The 17,188-nt window shown below is 39.6% G+C and overlaps 1 protein-coding gene across 3 annotated transcripts in view; it reads right to left on the bottom strand.

Moving 5' to 3' along the window:
* The window catches only part of SSH2 (slingshot protein phosphatase 2), a 253,270-nt gene that overhangs the window by 33,151 nt on the left and 202,931 nt on the right, over positions 1-17,188 (bottom strand). For all 3 annotated transcript variants that reach the window (XM_039252544.1, XM_039252533.1, XM_039252539.1), the window contains 5 exons: positions 15,920-15,988; positions 15,058-15,123; positions 11,074-11,268; positions 6,825-6,918; positions 6,337-6,465 (listed from right to left, as the gene is read on the bottom strand). In XM_039252544.1, coding sequence (XP_039108475.1) covers positions 6,337-6,465; positions 6,825-6,918; positions 11,074-11,268; positions 15,058-15,123; positions 15,920-15,988 — 553 coding nt within the window. The remainder of the gene's footprint in view (positions 1-6,336; positions 6,466-6,824; positions 6,919-11,073; positions 11,269-15,057; positions 15,124-15,919; positions 15,989-17,188) is intronic.

Here is a 17,188-nt window from a genome sequence, read left to right on the forward strand (position 1 = left end):
ATGGGAGATTCTGAAGGCTCTGTGCTCAACCTTAGGAAATATGCTCCCACACCAAAGAAAGAGGTTAAGAACTACAAAGAACTTCAAGGAGACAGAAGCAAGCCATAAGGGTTGACTGGCTAAATTGTAGCCAGGGAAATGTGACCACTTCACTTCTTAATTTAGAAATCTAAATCCTCTGTGGAACTCTGTCCAGATAAATGGAAATAACCCTTACGTGATGGGAAAAGTCCATGGTTTTCATCTACCTGTCCAGAGAAAATTCAATCTGACAATCTGAAATGGCACACATCCAGAAACAAAAGAAATTAAAAGCTCTGGCTACTGACTCAGTGAAGTCCATACAATGTGATTTGGGCTGTGCTTAGGGTTGCTTCAGGTTCAGCCTGAAAGAAAGAACTGGAGTCTATCTGGTGTAATTACTTTTCTGTCCTCAATATAAATGCCATGTGCATTAGCCACCTGGGGCCATCCATAGACTCCATTTATTATTTTTTTCCTCCATGCTTTTCAGGCTTACAATGACACAATTCCATGGGGTTTTTCCACTATGTTTTATGTAATTATGCAAAGCATATTCTAATCTTACTGAATTGTAAAATGAAATCTTGGGACTATAATACATTCTTAAGTTCATTTCCATCTTTCACTCTGGTTCCCTATACTGTGCCATTCCCAAAGACCTGAGTGATTAATTCCTTTCTTTTTTTCTTAAAAAAAAAAATATTTTTAAGTAGGCTTCACACCCAATGTGGGGCTCAAACTCATGACCTGAGATCAAGTTGCATGCTCTACCAACTGAGCCAGCCAGGCGTCCCCAAGTGGCTAATTTCTTCTCAAATGTTATCCTCAGGAAATAGCCTTGTGAGGGTCCAAATGTTCCAAGCACAATAAAAGAGAGTACATTTATAGCACCTGAAGGAAGACTGTACTCGAGTTCTGCTAGGATCAATAAAACTTGACATCATCTCCAGGGCTTGGTATCCTGTCCATATCTTCATCATACTACACCTACAGGCTCAATATTATGAATCAAATTATTGAGACAACCAGGCACGTGATCTCTATTAATTTTTCCTTCTGAGGAAAGTTCATGCTAAACATCTTCAGGTGAGGGACAAAATCATGAAGGATTAAAATAGCCCATCTGATTTAAGTTTTATCTGTTCCCATATCCTCCATTTCTCTGCACATACAGAAGTAACTACCAATTTGAGGCTTAATTTTTCTTTGAAAATTTTAATTTTAATTAAAAATTAATTAAAACATATTCTAAAATGAGCTGTAATATCAAATATTGAAAAAGGGAACAATCAGCAATAAAAATCAACTAGTTTTTTATTCATGAACAAAATTATTGGTTGTGTCCAATATTCTGGTTTCTCTTGTTCAACTAAGAAAGCTGCCTTTCAGCAAAGGGTCTCTGTTCACATTTAGCTTTTTCTCAGCCAAATGGGACAACATCCAGGAGAGCTGTTGATATTAAGACTTGGTTGGGCAAAGGTTTCCAGCTCAGAGAAGTGGTACACTCTTAAGGGTGTGGAAGAACTTTTTCTGGAAATACCCTGGCTTCCAACCAATCAATCCTCCCTTCTCAATGAAGATTTTCTTTAAACCAGGCTCTATACTTTTCTCCATACCAGCTGGACACCTTTCTAAATAAACATCTCTGTGTAGTGCACTGCAGAGCTGAGCATTCTTCCAAAGGGAGGGGAAAAATCCTGCTGCCTCCCTTCATACAATCTGCTTGTGCTCCAGGCACGGCAGCTAAGCACAAGATGAAATGACTTTGCAGAAAACTAACACCACCACTTGCAGCTTGGATAAGACCTCTTTTTCTGTGTCAATTGCTGGGAAAGCCAGCAGAGCACTGACTCCCTGGAGAAGAGATAGGGGTTTGGATACAGGATATGGTGGTACAAACAAAGGGAGGAAGCCATTGAGGAAGAAGTGTTCATGTACCCATTTTGTTGGATAAGAGTTAAATTTCAGAATCCTCCAGCTTGAAAGTTTTTCCCAAATAAGAAAAATATTCTCATTTCTAGAAAATGTCCATTTTCTAGAAAACAATTGTATCTGAAGCTGAGTAGACTTTACCTTTTTCAAAGATTTATAGGTACACGTTAAAAAAGTAAAAAAAAAAAAAAGACTAATATTATATAACAAAAGATATTAGCGCTTATCTCTTTTGGTGATGAGCAAGTGTATGTTATTTATTGCCTTCTGAAACTGTCTAAGCTTTCTACAATGAACATGAATTATTTTTGTAATAAATTAAAAAATCCAAGACAGAAGAATATGCCAATAATCATGCTAAGTGAAATAAGTCAGAGAAAGACAAATATCATTATGATTTCACTTATATGTGGAACATAAAAAGCAAACAAAATCCAACTCAAATATAGAAAACAAACTGGCAGTTGCCAGAGGAAAGCTGGATGGGGGGGATGGGTGAAATAGATAAAGGGGATCAAGAGTTACAAACTTCCTCACCTGGGTGGCTCAGCTGCTTAAGCATCTGACTTCGGCTCAGGTCAGGATCTCAGGGTTTGTGAGTTTGAGCCCCACATCAGGCTTTCTACTGTCCACATAGAGCCTGGTTCCGATACTCTGTCCCCTTCCTTCTCTTCCCCTCCCCTGCTTGTATTCATTCTCTCCCCCTCTCAAAATAAATTAATAAGCTTAAAAAAATAGTTCAAGAGTTACAAACTTCCAGTCGTAAATTACAGACATGAAAATGTACAGGATGGGGAATGCAGTCAGTAATACCGTAATAATGTTGTTTGGTGACCACAGTTATTGTGGGGAGCGCTAAGTAACGTATAGAACTGTTGAATCAACAATGTTGTACACTTGAAACTAATATAACATTGTATGTTAATTAAATTACACTTCAATAAAAAAATAAATAGAGAGGAGCGCCTGGGTGGCTCAGTCAGTTAAGTCAGACTTTGGCTCAGGTCACGATCTCGTGGTTGGTGGGTTGGAGCCCCGCATCGGGTTCTGTGCTGACAGCTCAGACCCTGGAGCCTGCTTCAAATTCTGTGTCTCCCTCTCTCTCTGCCCTTCTCCCGCTCATCTCGTTTCTCTCTGTCTCAAAAATAAAACTTTTTAAATGTTTTTTTATAATTTATTTCTGAGAGAGAGAGAGAGACAGCGTGAACAGGGGAGGGTCAGAGAGAGAGGGAGATACAGACTCCGAAACAGGCTCCAGGCTCTGAGCTAGCTGTCAGCACAGAGGCCCACACGGGGCTCGAACCCATGAACTGAGCCGAAGTTGCATGCTTAACCAACTTAGCCACCCAGGCACCCCTCAAAAATAAATAAGCTATAAAAAAATAAATAAATAGAAAGAAAGGAATGGATTTTGTATAGCTCACTAAAAAAATAAATAGGGGCACCTGGGTGGCTCAGTCAGTTAAGCAGCTGACTTAGGCTCAGGTCATGATCTCGTGGTTTGTGGGTTTGAGCCCCGGGTTGGGCACTGTGCTGACAGCTCAGAGCCTGGAGCCTGCTTCGGATTCTGTGTCTCCCTCTCCCTCTGACCCTCCCTCACACCCTGTGTCTCTCTCTCAAAACTAAATAAACATTAAAAAAATTTTTTTAAATAGTCTAAGCTTTGTATAATGAACATGAATTTTTATAATAAGTAAAAAACCCAAGACAGAAAGCAATGCCAATAATCATGAAATAACAGGATGAATATGCTAGTACAAACACTGAGATGTATTTGTACTTGATTAGGGACTCTAATCTGGGAAGAACTGGACTGTTTTTTCCTGCTAAGAATACTATTAAAATTTCTCTATTTGTCCTAAAATAAACCATCTGAAGAGGGAGTAAGAAGAAGGTAGTTCTTGAGGAGGCGGCATCAGAGACACAGGGAAGTATACCCAAAGTTAAACAGGTTGAATAGTCAGGTGTTAATTGTATTTCATATTCATCATGTCTACATCCTTTTTGGTATTAATATAAGCTAATGGAAAAGTGACTTCCAAGTTTATAGCCCTGGTCACTTTCTAACATGAGCTATTTTTGGCTATAGGCACTTGCCCTTCATAAAAATTAGTCATGTTACATGGACACAGTCAGGGCAGGGTCCATTTGAATGAGTGTGACTCATAAGTTTTCTATAGATAACACAAACATTCTTTCCAAGAACACAACAGCAGGGAATAGCTGAACCCTTGTGGAGGTATACACACAAGACAATGAAGCCAGTGCTTTACAAATGGAAAGGTCAATGACAGCTTTGCAGTATGATCTACACTTAGACATGGCAACACACATTGGTCAAGTTAAAATAATGGGAAAAAAGTTCCTTTTCCAGCTCACAGCTTTTCATGAGTAATTGCACAGTTATACACCACTATGAATCACTCTACAAGCACACACGGTGTCAAAAAATTAATTCAGGGCACAAGCCTTCAATGGCATAAAATCTGACTGCTTGATACTCTTGAATATTCAGGGTAAGATGATCCAATTTGGCCAGTTCCTGTGCATTTATTCCTCTTGTCTCCTGTTTCTCAGCTTCTAATCATTTCATAAATGCTCTCACGGAGAAAGGAAGTGAAATTCAAACCAATCAATTTAGTTTCTAGTTACTAGCATTTTTGGTCAGTGTGTGGGAAGTGGAAACAAAACAAAGTTTTGACATTCCCCATTGATTTTAATGACTTTTTTTTTTTAATGTTTTATTTATTTCTAGGAGAGAGAGAGAGAGAGAGACAGCGTGAGCAGGGGAGGGTCAGAGAGAGAGGGAGACACAGACTGAAACAGGCTCCAGGCTATGAGCTGGCAGTCAGCACAGAGCCCGACGCGGGGCTCGAACCCACGAACCGCAAGATCATGACCTAAGCAAAAGTCGGACGCTTAACCGACTAAGCCACCCAGGCGCCCCTTTAATGACCTTTTTTAACCTCATTCCCACTACCATGTACAGATGGAAACTAAAACTAACATTTGGTAGGAAAGCGCGTCTTAGGATTGTAGAAGGTCTCCCAAACCATCAGTCAGAAAGGTGTCCTTGGGCTAACTGCAGGTCACTGGATGTTCAGCAACCATGAAGAACAATTTTAAGTCACTGAAATTTTAGCAATCACAAAAGTATTTGGGGAAGTCAAAATGTGGCTATAAGGTTCCAAATGTTTAAAAGTCCAATAGCATCTCAGTTATAAGTAGTTCCCACCTGCTCTGCTCAGATATATTAGATGTTAGGCAAATTTGGCAGATCTGAATGAGTGATGACCTCAAAGGATCATTCTATTTGGATGCATCATATAAAACTATTATGGACTGTTCTGTTTTTCTGTTTGTTTGTTTTTTGAAAGAGAGAGAGAGTATGCAGGTGGGGGAAAGGGACAGAGGGATAGAGAGAGAGAATCTCAAGCAGGCTCCACCCTGAGGCTCCATCTTATGACCCTGGGATCATGACCTGAGCCGAAATCAAGAGCTGGATGCTCAATCAACTGAGCCACCCAGGCTCCTGTTTTTGACTTTTGACTGTCATGAAGAACAGATGAGACAGATCTTTAACAATCGATGGGGGAAGAAAAGGGCCTGATTTGTAGCATTTGCCCATTTCCTTGGTGCAAATTTTCCCACTCATTATTTAAAAAAATTTTTTTTAATGTTTATTTATTTTTGTGAGAAAGAGACAGAGCATGAGTGGGAGAGGGGCAGAGAGAGGAAGACACAGAATCGGAAGCAGTCTTCAGGCTCTGAGCTGTTAGCACAGAGCCTGATGAAGGTCTTGAACTCACGAGTCGTCAGATCACGACCAGAGCTGAAGTTGGACGCCCAACCAACAGAGTCACCCACCTAGGTGCCCCTCCCACCCATCATTTAAAAAATGTATTTATTTTGAGAGAGAGAGAGAGAGAGAATATGCACATGAGCAGGAGAGGTGCATAGAGACAAGGAGAGAGAAAATCCCAAGCAGGCTCCATGCTTTCAGTGCAGAGGTAATGTGTGGCTCAATCTCACAACTGTGAGATCAGGACCTGAACTGAGAAATCGAGACTTGGACGCTTAATCAACTGAACCACCCAGGCACCCATTGAGCAGTCAATTTTAACATACCAGCTTGATGTCACTGAATGAGGAATTGGGAAAAGCACACTACTGAACAGAAGCACACTACTACATAACATTTCCACCATACAATAGGTGTAAATAACCTAAGAGCACAGATAACGGTAAAAATGTAGTAAAAAACTAGGCAATGACGAAGTTTGAGTATTTATTACCTTTGTTTTTAATTTAAGTTACATTTTATTTAAATATAATATGGACTAGATTCAGCACATCACTTAAAGTGGCCCTGAGACTTACCAAGAATACGTGCTCAAATATTTGTGTAGGACTATCCATCTGACCAAGGATCACTATCATTTCATTATCTATAAATTCCTTGAATTCTCGCAAGTTGCACACCATTTGCATTTCCAACTCAGTTCGTATCTGAAACAAAGAGGGCATATTTTATTAATCTCTGAAAAGTACCTCTGTACTTTCAATTAGTCACTATTTTTTCTGTTAATTTTCTTTATTTTTTTATTTTTGAGAGAGAGGCAGAGTGAGAGCAGGGGAGGGGCAGAGAGAGGAAACACAGAATCAGAAGCAAGCTCTAGGCTCCAAGCTGTCAGCACAGAGCCCAACATGAGGCTCGAACCCACAAGCCATGAGATCATGACCTGAGCTGAAGTCGGACTCTTAACCAACCGAGCCACCCAGGCATCCCACTCACTCACTATTTCTAACCCCACACCGACTGTTCTTCCACTCCTAGCCTTGGAACAGGAGAACTCAAGGTTTCTTACCTCTTTGGATGTGATATTCTCCAAATCCTTCTGCATCATTATTTCCCTTAATTTGGTTTTAATTAATCTTTCTGTTCGCTCACGTTCAGTTGGTCTGAGAAGAGAGAAATGGTAATTTTTTTCTTAGGCAGGCATTTGACTAGCCTAATGAACGTGCCATTTGATTATGTTTCCCAACTTCCCTTTATTACTCTCAAAAATTTATATTCTGGAAGCATGGCAAAAAAAAAAAGTAAGAAAGGTTTCTTTGCACAAGGTATATAGAATGTAAATATGCAAAAGTTATTACTTAGGCTGTACATGTAAAAGCCCTTAAATATATTCATATACATCAGTAAAGACAAATAGGCTACGCTGGACATGCATGCTACTTTAACAGAGAACCAGAGCTGTACTTCGCCAACAAGTACCCCTGACTACTACCTGCTGGGCTAGAAGACCAAGCTGGATAGAACAATGCTGTGACCCACTACGGAACTGGGTCTTCTGTAGGTTAAAATGTCACTTAAGGCTGATCATTCATTGTTGTTGTTCTAGAAAACAGGAAAGACAAAAGAATGACTTCTGCCTTCTTCAATGAGGCAAATTCTCTCCAAAATGGGTTTCCAAGAATTAACTACCCAGAGGACTTCTATCCAAAATGCGTTCCTTTTCATGAAGGCTCTCATAACCACTCTGTGACATTATTATCCCCATTTTACAGATAAAGGAAACAAACATAGCTGAAAGGTTAGACATGCCACAGATCACATACTCTGGCAGCAGAACCAGCACTCTCAGCCCAGCCTAACACCCTACCTGCAGGATTATGTTGCCTCCCTTAATCTTCTGACTCTTAAAAATAAAATTACCCTTGGAACTTTAATAGGAAATTAAACTAGGAAGCAGACTCTCCAATTACTAGAAAGGCATTGGTTCAACGTAACTGGATGCTTCTCTCTAAAAGCATTATTTCATATTATGCAGAATTTGAGTGAGGCTGACAAAGAGCACTTTCTGTCTCATCTTTCCCTCTTACCTACTCAAGAAAGGTATCTGCTTTGCACCTCCTTATTTGGAGATGGAAATGGACTAAGCCTTCAGGCATCTTGCCTGCCTGTGCTGCCTACAGCCTTATCACTGGCTGCAAAAATAGCTTCAGTAATCTCCAAAGATGGATGCTCTGACCTCACAACCTTGGGGCTCCCAACCACTTGGGCTCTTAGTTTCATATGAGCCCTACAGAATACAGATAATACTGGTGCCATTTCCCTACCCATCAAGGCATCCCTGTCTTGACCAGGATTAAAATTCTTAATCATATTCCTCACCATTTTTCCTAGATATAGCTAATGGTAGAAACTTATATTTCAGTCTTCTATTAGAAAATATTGATAAAGGGGTGCTTGGGTGGCTTAGTCGGTTAAGCGTCCAACTTCAGCTCAGGTCATGATTTCACGGTTCGTGGGTTTGAGCCCCACATCGGGCTCTGTGTTGACCGCTAGCTGAGAGCCTAAAGTCTACTTCAGATTCTGTGTCCTCCTCTCTCTCTGACCCTCCCCTGCTCATGCTGGCTCGCTCTCTCTCTCTCAGAAAGAAAGAAAGAAAGAAAGAAAATATTGATAAAAACAAATTTTACCACCTACGTGCATAAGTTAAATTCCCTAGTTTAGCAATCTTTCTCCTAATCCTTCACAACACTTGAAGCAGAGTGGTTTGGGAGCAGACACACCTGGGTTTTAATTCCAGCTCTGCTACTTACCAGCGGAACAACTTTGAACAAATTCCTTCCCTTCTCTCAGGTTTCCTTTTCTATAAAATGAGGACAATAATAACATCTGCCTCTGCCTCATGAGATTCTTATGAGGATTAAATGTGGTACCATGTCTGAAGTGCCTGGCATAATATCTGATATACACTGGAGGTACTACACACATGTGTTCCCTTCTTCCTCCTCCTTGGATTTCAAAATATAAACTGTATTTGCAGTAGAGCACTTCAATCCATTCTGGCATACATTCTCCCTGTATTACAGCTGTGCATTGTTTTTTAGGCTTTTCTAGTCAATTTAGGGAGGAGGGAATGGAAAAAACATTACAACACAGACACAATTTCTTGCTCAATTTCACTAGAGAAAAATTTGGAAAATACGTTAAAATGCAAGTAAAAATAAAAATCACTAAAAATCTCTGCACCAGAGATTATCATCAATACTCTGATCTATAGCTTTTAGTCTCTTTCTGAGGCAGACAGACATATATAAGTAAATGTATCTTAAAATCAGGGTTATATCGTACACACTAAGAGCTAACATGTAATGAGCCTCTACCATGTGCTAGGGACTACACTTTATTCTTTTTGCTTGGGGATATAGATGGATTATGGTCAATTTCCTTTCCTTTTCTTGCTGCTGTAATATCCAAATTTTCTCCAATAAATCGTGAAAAATGAGAAGGGCTTTCTCTCTGCTTTAAAATGTCCATTTTTGAGGGGAACCTTGGTGGCTCAGTTGACTAAGTATCCAACTTCAGCTCAGGTCATGATCTCATGGTTTGTGGGTACAAGACCTGTGTTGGGCTCTGTGCTGACAGCTAGGATGGAGCCTGCTTGGGATTCTCTCTCTCTTACCCCTCCCCTCGTCTCTTTCAAAGTAAATAAATAAACTTAAAAAACGAGAATGTCCATTTTTGAGTCAGATTGAGACATCCATTCCTTTGATACCCATCAACCAGCTATAAAGCATGAAATCAGTATCATTTTCTAAGATTCTGAAGGCCGGACTAATTCTTATTTTTTCAGTTACTGTGGGATCCTTCAAAGGACTAGGGCTAATGAAAAAGAAGATCCTAGTATCAATAACACCCTATTCAAAAGAGCTGCCATGCTTTTTTGACTCTTCTAGTCACACAATTCTTAGATATTTCACCTTTTCTAGTAAAAATGAGTTTGCATTATCTAAATTAAGCATTTTCTTTAAAAAATTTTTAAAATATATTTAAAAAAATTTTTATTTATTTTCCTGAGAGAGAGAGACACAGAGTGTGAGCCAGGGAGGTGTAGAGAGAGGGAGACACAGAATCTGAAGCAGGCTCCAGGCTCTGAGTGGTCAGCAGAGCCCAATGTGGGGCTCAAACTCACGAACCACAAGATCATGACTGGAGCCGAACATGGATGCTTAACCAACTCAACCACCCAGGCACCCCTGTATTAAGCATTTTCTTAAAAAGAACTATTTTGGTATGACTTTAGGAATCTGAAGGTGAAGGTCTGTATGGTCAGACAGGAAGTAGCTACTCTTCTTTTCCTAACTGAAGAACACCTTGGAAGTGCAGAGATCAATTCAGAGCAAAATAAATATCTTTATTAATTTCCAAAATAGTCACATAAGTTTCAACACATAGACTAAAAAGGAAATAAACATCACCTCCATCTTAGGCTTTTATCCAACTTAATAGTACACCAGGGAGACTTAATAAAATCTTACTGACAAAGACCCAAAAGGGCAAACAAAGGTGGGGATGATTCCAACACTTGAATTCAGTAAATTATTTTTTGAAAAGAAAATTAGTTTTTGAAAAACGTGAACAGAAATCAGTTTAAAATTAGCGTAACAACCTAGGCAGCCTTTTAAATTGACTAGAAACATCTTGTTTTCTTAAGTATTAGAAACATCCCTTTAGAAGCTTCTGTATATGTCATTAATTTGCTTACCAAATGCTTCTTTCACAAATAATGCAAAGGCATTATTTAGCCAACCTCGCTTTATAAATTTTTATTTTATTTTTTTCAAATACTTATTTGAGAGAGAGAGAGCAAGCGAGATGGTGCACACATGTGGAAGCCAGGGAGAGAAAATTTTAATCAGGCTCCAGGCTCAGCACGAAGCCTGGCATGGGGCTTGATCTCATGACCGTGAGACCATGACCTGAGCAGAAATCAAGAGTTGGATTCTCAAGTGACTAAGCCACCCAGGCGCCCTACCCTTGCTCCCTTTAAACTCAAATCTCAAATTAGTGGAATCTGAATGGGATTTTATGGCCTTACAGTTCTTTACTATGGAGATTCCATTGGGCCGAAGAGTGAAACTCCTAAAGCCTTTGCAGACAGAAAGAATAGGGTTCTGTGTATGGCAGATGTGTAGTATAGACAATGACTAATATCACTGGTACGATTAATTCACCAAGAGGAGAGATTAGGGAAGAACATGTTGCTTACGACCCTCTAGGACACAGTAGAGAAAAATTCCGTGATCCTGAGTGAACTGACTTACATGTCCGTGAAGAGAGCTGGAGAGTCGGGTCGATGGGACTGCACATCCTGCATAGCATTCCATTCATTGACTGACGACTGATCTGAGTTGATATGGCTCTCGTAGTAACTCACCCAGGTGAGAAACAGGCTGCCTGGATAATAGTTATGCATTCTGGCCACTTCACAAGCCTTGTGTAAACTCTGTAATGCAGACCTGAAAGATACATTGGAAAATGTACACTGTAGAAATGTGGGGACACCAAAGCCAATAATCCATGTGTACCCAAAGTTCTTTTGATTTTTAGATCCTATAGAATTTGGCCTCTGGAGAATCTGGAATTTAAGATCCTCTGATTCTGATTATACTATATTACCTATTCATAGCATTCAGCTAGATACTTCGTGCTGAAAGATATGATGCATTATTAAGGCTGGGGTTAGAGATGGGGGCAGGAGAACTGACAACCCATCAGTGAAAAACAAGTACCTATGGAGCTCATGACCCTGTATCAGCACTTGCTGTGAGTGTGCTATGTCACTACACAACTAAAGATCTCAACCATTTACTATGTTAACTATACAAAGATTGGTTTCCCTTGGCACAGAATCATCTTACAGCATACGTTCCCTACGATTCTCACAGGGTCCACAAAATCATATACCTAGATGTCCCTAAGCCTTAAGGACATGTCCTTCCATGCCCAGGAAGGACTAATCTAATGACATTTATCATTCTTGCTGCTTTCATTTCCCAGTCTCTTTAAAACAGTTATTCATATGCCTGGGCTACTTTCTAAGAATAGCTCTGGTTATACTAAGACTAATTAAATCTCTGACTCTGAACTCAGGAACCCAAGGGTAACAAAACTGAAAAGTACCTTTTTGGTTATCTACTTGGGAAAAGCTAAGCCCAGAAATGCTAGGAAGTTAGTTACATATGAGTAGGGACCTTTCTACATTTTGTTTACTGATATATCTTAAGTGCCTAAAAGAATGTCTAGTTTATGGTTGGAGCACAGTTAGTATTTGCTAAATGAAATGTCTTCTTAGCTGTAAGCTAATGCCAGTCTCCTGTAGGAAGAAAATGGTATGAGAGAATTCGATAGACAATCCATTTACAGCTTTCTTTTAAAAATGCTGTTTAATTTTTTTGCCTCATAACAAAAGTGATCCATGTTAACTTTAGAAAATTTAGGGGCCTTAAGTAAAAGGCAGAAATATCCTGTAATCTGACCACCTAGAAATAACCACTGTTAAGGTTTTAGTATAGATCTTTTCAGTCTTTTTGTTTATGCATAGACCTGTAATAAAGGCATGATCACATTTTATATACCTTTTAACTTGATTTTACTTTATACCTTCTTACCAATGTCTATGTCAATATTCTTCAACCAGATTATTCTTTTTAAAAATTTTTTAATGTTTATTTATTTTTGAGAGAGTGACAGAGTGCGAGTGGGAGAGAAGCAGAGAGAGAGGGAGACATAGAATCCGAAGCAGGCTCCAGGCTCTATCTTCAGCACAGAGCCTGATGCAGGGCTTAAACTCACAAACAGGAAGATCATGGCCTAAGCCGAAACTGGACACTCAACCGATTGAGCCACCCAGGCGTCCCATCAACCAGATTATTCTTTTTTTTTTTTTTAATTTTTTAATGTTTTATTTATTTCTAGGAAAGAGAGACAGCGTGAGCAGGGGAGGGTCAGAGAGAGAGGGAGTCACAGACTGAAACAGGCTCCAGGCTCCGAGCTGGCAGTCAGCACAGAGCCCCACGCGGGGCTCGAACCCACGAACCGCGAGATCATGACCTAAGCGAAAGTCGGACGCTTAACCGACTAAGCCACCCAGGCGCCCCTCAACCAGATTATTCTTAATGGTTGCATTATATTTAGGAACATGGAGGCATCGTAATTTAATTCCTACTTTTCAGACATTTAAATTGTTTTCCATTTTTTGCTATTATTAGAACACTGACAAACATTCTTAGAGTTAAAATTTTTGTATATACCCATGATTATTACCTTACGATAAATTCTTAGAAGCAGAATTACTAGGTTAAAAGGGCATGCAGAATGGTAAGGCATATTGGCAAATCATCCTTAAGAAAGGCTGTTTTAGTTTATTCTCCCACCAACAGTAAATGACAATGTCTATTTTGAGCCCTCGTCAACCCCATAAAATGTAAATTTAAAAATAAGTTACCAATTTAATAAAGAAAAAACATTTCAGTCCATTTTTATCAAGGACAACAAAAATTTCCCTAAAAACAAAGTTGCAGAATCTTTCAAAATTCCTTCTATTACTCAAAGTAAGCCAAATTCTCAAGAGAAGTTTGTTAAATTCTGAGAATTATCAGCGAATTTCAGTGTCATCACATAGATTGGAAGGTAAAGGGCCAGCTGAGTGCAAGGTACAGGATATACAACACATGTTTTCTTCATCCAGGAAACATGTGCTTCAAAAGCATATGCCACAAGTGTCTCGGGTAAGTGTCCTAAAATACACTCAAGGCTTAACCACCTCAGATACTTTAGCTGCATACAGAGTGGGAGGCTTGCAGTAACCCCCTTCCTGTGAAGGAAACACCTGGTCTAAATGCTGCTTTGATCCATACATCATCTTTTCTTAAATTTTTTCCTGTGACTTTCAGTTCATTACTCCCCATGTGGTACATCAAAAAGTTTATTCTGCAATGAGCCAACAGAAGTGAATTTGCTTTAGAACATCAAAGATTGAACTGGTTATTACTTGAATCTTCACTGTCTTAAGAATAAAGACTGCTTTGCACTCCTTCTCAAAATTTAACTAAAAACACTGTCATTTATGGAACTTATGCTGTGGGGTTTTACTTGGGACCTAGGAACAGATATAGGTTAATTGCCTTTTAAGGGAGCCTTAGTCAAAGAAGATAAGTTTTCCATGAGAAATTTATTTGTGAAATGTGCCCTAAAACTAAAATCTGGCTTAAACATATAACTCTGTTCTACCTCAATTACTGCATGAAATGATGACTCTTAAGCTTACTGACTCTGTTTTATTCACCTCAAGCCTATCAATCCTGTTATTCAGGGGCAAATGAGCTCCCTGGAATCTTTTCAAGCTCCTTTATTCCCTTTTTGGCTTTCACTCAGTCCATGCTGTTCCTCAGGGGGACTTCTACTACAAAACAGGAGGCTGAATGAGAAACTGAAATTCAAATCCCTGACTCAGGGGTAGACTCTGAATCTCAGAGTCACACCATTCCCTGGTTATATGAGATCATTTTTCTATATGATCTAGAACAAGACAGTAAGAGACTATTCTATCCAAATAGAAGAGATACTCTCAGGCCATTTATGTGACTTTTCCAAAACTTCAGTTTTCTCATGTATAATAAGGAGCTACTAATATTATTTTGGGGAGCTGGTGTGATGACTAGACATAATCCACATAAAGCAAACTTCTGACACATAGTTAAGTAGCCCCAAAAGATCAATACACCAGCTGAATGTTACTGACAACTATAATGTTTAGGCTTTATTTGTATGTATAATGCAGTCTTGCAAACAGTCACCAGCGATTTAAATGAAAACTTATCTACCTATAACTCCATCAATAATATCCTTGATTACCTTAAGAAATTCAATACTAATGCATTAAAGTACTGTGATGTTCTAGATTTGGCTCTAGACTGTTACTACCTTAGTCAATGTGTCCCTACAAAACTCTGTTCCAACTGACAATATGATCCATTAAGTGTCTTCCAGAGTCTAAGAACATATCTGAAACTTTACTTGTTTACCAATGCTTAAGGCCTTCCATTACGATAATTTGAAAACTGAACTCTCAGGTCATCTTTAACTATGAGGACCACACAAACAGATCACACACAATTTTAAAACCACAAACAGATCATAGAGCATTTTCACTGAGAACTGTACCATTTAAAATACCATTACTCATAAGATATTGACCCTAGTAATATATTTAAAAACTTTCATAGAGACATTAAAAGTTCTCTTACCACATTGCCTGTACAGATACAGGTTTGAATATGTGCACTCTGTTATCCGTTGATACACTGAACCCACTAAGGAAAAAATGAGACAAAAAATCCACAAATGAGAGTAGGTTATTTCAGTTTTGAGTGTTCAAGGTCATTTCCCAGGCTTGCAACTGCTGGCTCAGTAGAAGAAATCACCAGGCCACTTCATGTAGAAGTTAATTAGAGTATAGTTAACCTAATTGGAGAAGCCTGACTGAAAAGCTTCAACAAATTGTCTGATTTTATCTACAACGCAAAATGAATGGAGTCCCACACTGGAGTTAGGAAATTACATATAGTTTCCCAGCTGTAGCTATAGACAAACTGTTCTGCTGTATATTTCTATTTGGAGGTCTTGTGTGTTCTTAGCAAACCTGACCCCGGTTTTATAAACTGGAGCAAACATCGTGGTCTCTTGGGGACACATTCTAAAAACACCAGGAGGTGGGGGTGGAGGGTCACTGAAGGAATTGGCACAGGAGAGGGGTTATACTGTAGGCTGACAGCTGGCAGAAGCAGCAAGAAGTTATTTGAAACAGAACATATCATCCTCTGGGAGAGCATTGCAACAGTCCCACATGCTCAGATGAAAGACTGAGCCAACAAACTAGTTTTCCTTTGTTTGGATTCTTACCGTAGCCAGAGAACAGAAGTGAGAAGCCCTGGCAAGTTGTATTTTTACTCTACTTTACAAAACAGGAGTTTAAAAGGACTCACTGAGTTGCTGACATGACAGTTCACTTGGGCACACTGGGCCTCCCATTCAGCTTAATGAATAGGCACTAAGATGGAACCCCACCCCTTGGCTTTCTGTAGGAGAATAACAAGGGAAAGCTCTTACCCATCACCATCCAAATGGATTAGGGTGTCGCTCCAGAGGGGCAGGACTAAGCCCATGGTACAAGTGCTGCTGCAAGACAAGAAACAGTCCGCAGGTTAATTCCTGTTATTCTAGGAAGCAGTTGTTTGTTTACTAACTCAACACAAAGGATAAACCCCTAAGCTCTAAATTCTGGCACATTAGAGTGGAGGCATTTCTATCATATTATTATCAACCTAATGCATGTGCTCTGGAGCTGTATCAAACAAGTGGTTAGTCAGGTTCTTACAGATTTAACAAAGAAAACTTACTGACTGAGCAACCTGTATTGCTATCTCAAAAATGGTCACTGTCTAAAAATCCAGGTGCTGTGATCGGCAGGTTTCACCCTGAAGTCTCAGCACCTAACATAACTCCAAAAATTTTTTCTAGTATTTATTTTTGAGCGAGGGGGGAGGGGAAGGGAGAGAAGCAGGGAGGGAAGGCCAGAGTGAGAGGGAGACAGAATGTGAAGCAGGCTCTAGGCTCCAAGCTGTGAGATCAAGACCTGAGCTGCGTTGGATGCTTAACTGACTGAGCCACCTAGGCACCCTCTGAAATTTTTTCTAATGTCAAGAACTACTGCTGGTTGCTGAAGATCTCTGAATACATAATTTGCTCAAATTTAATTCTGAGGTTTATGTAGATTTACTGAACATCAGAGCACATTCAATAGTCTAAAAGGGAAAGGGAATTAAAGTATGTAAAAAAAAATTAATTGTTAATGGTTTGTGATTAAGTTAGACGAAACAGACACAATACAACTTAAATAAATAAAACAGAGCTTGGTGAAAATGCACTGAACTAGCCTGGCGCTGCTGAAATGCAGACTGAATAGGAATGTTAACAAACCAACCAAAGGGCAGCCCTACTATATTAAAATCCTATTTAAGTGAGACATTAGCTCAGGAAGGAAACTAGCTTTAAGTTAATGGCATAGGTTGGGATAAAAAGCCATGGGTTCTCAATTGTGTCTCTATCACACCACTTCTCTGGACAACTGTAGTCTACCCTAGACCTCTGCCACTTTCTCTCCTAAAGGCTGCCATAAACCATTTTCCCCTTCCATCCAGTCTCCCAAAGGCTCTGACGCCCTCTCCCTGACAATGTATCTAGAAGAGGAGCCCAGTACAGTAGAAGGAACCGTAGGCATGGGAGGCAGAACAGCAAAGTCTGGTTGGGAGCACAGGCTCTGGAGTCAGATGGGCTCTGGAGCCTGGGTTCTGGCACTAACTGTATCATCTTAGGTAA

Source organism: Hyaena hyaena, unplaced genomic scaffold (assembly GCF_003009895.1).
Source record: "Hyaena hyaena isolate Hyena2069 unplaced genomic scaffold, ASM300989v1 scaffold_10, whole genome shotgun sequence".
NCBI lineage: Eukaryota > Metazoa > Chordata > Mammalia > Carnivora > Hyaenidae > Hyaena > Hyaena hyaena.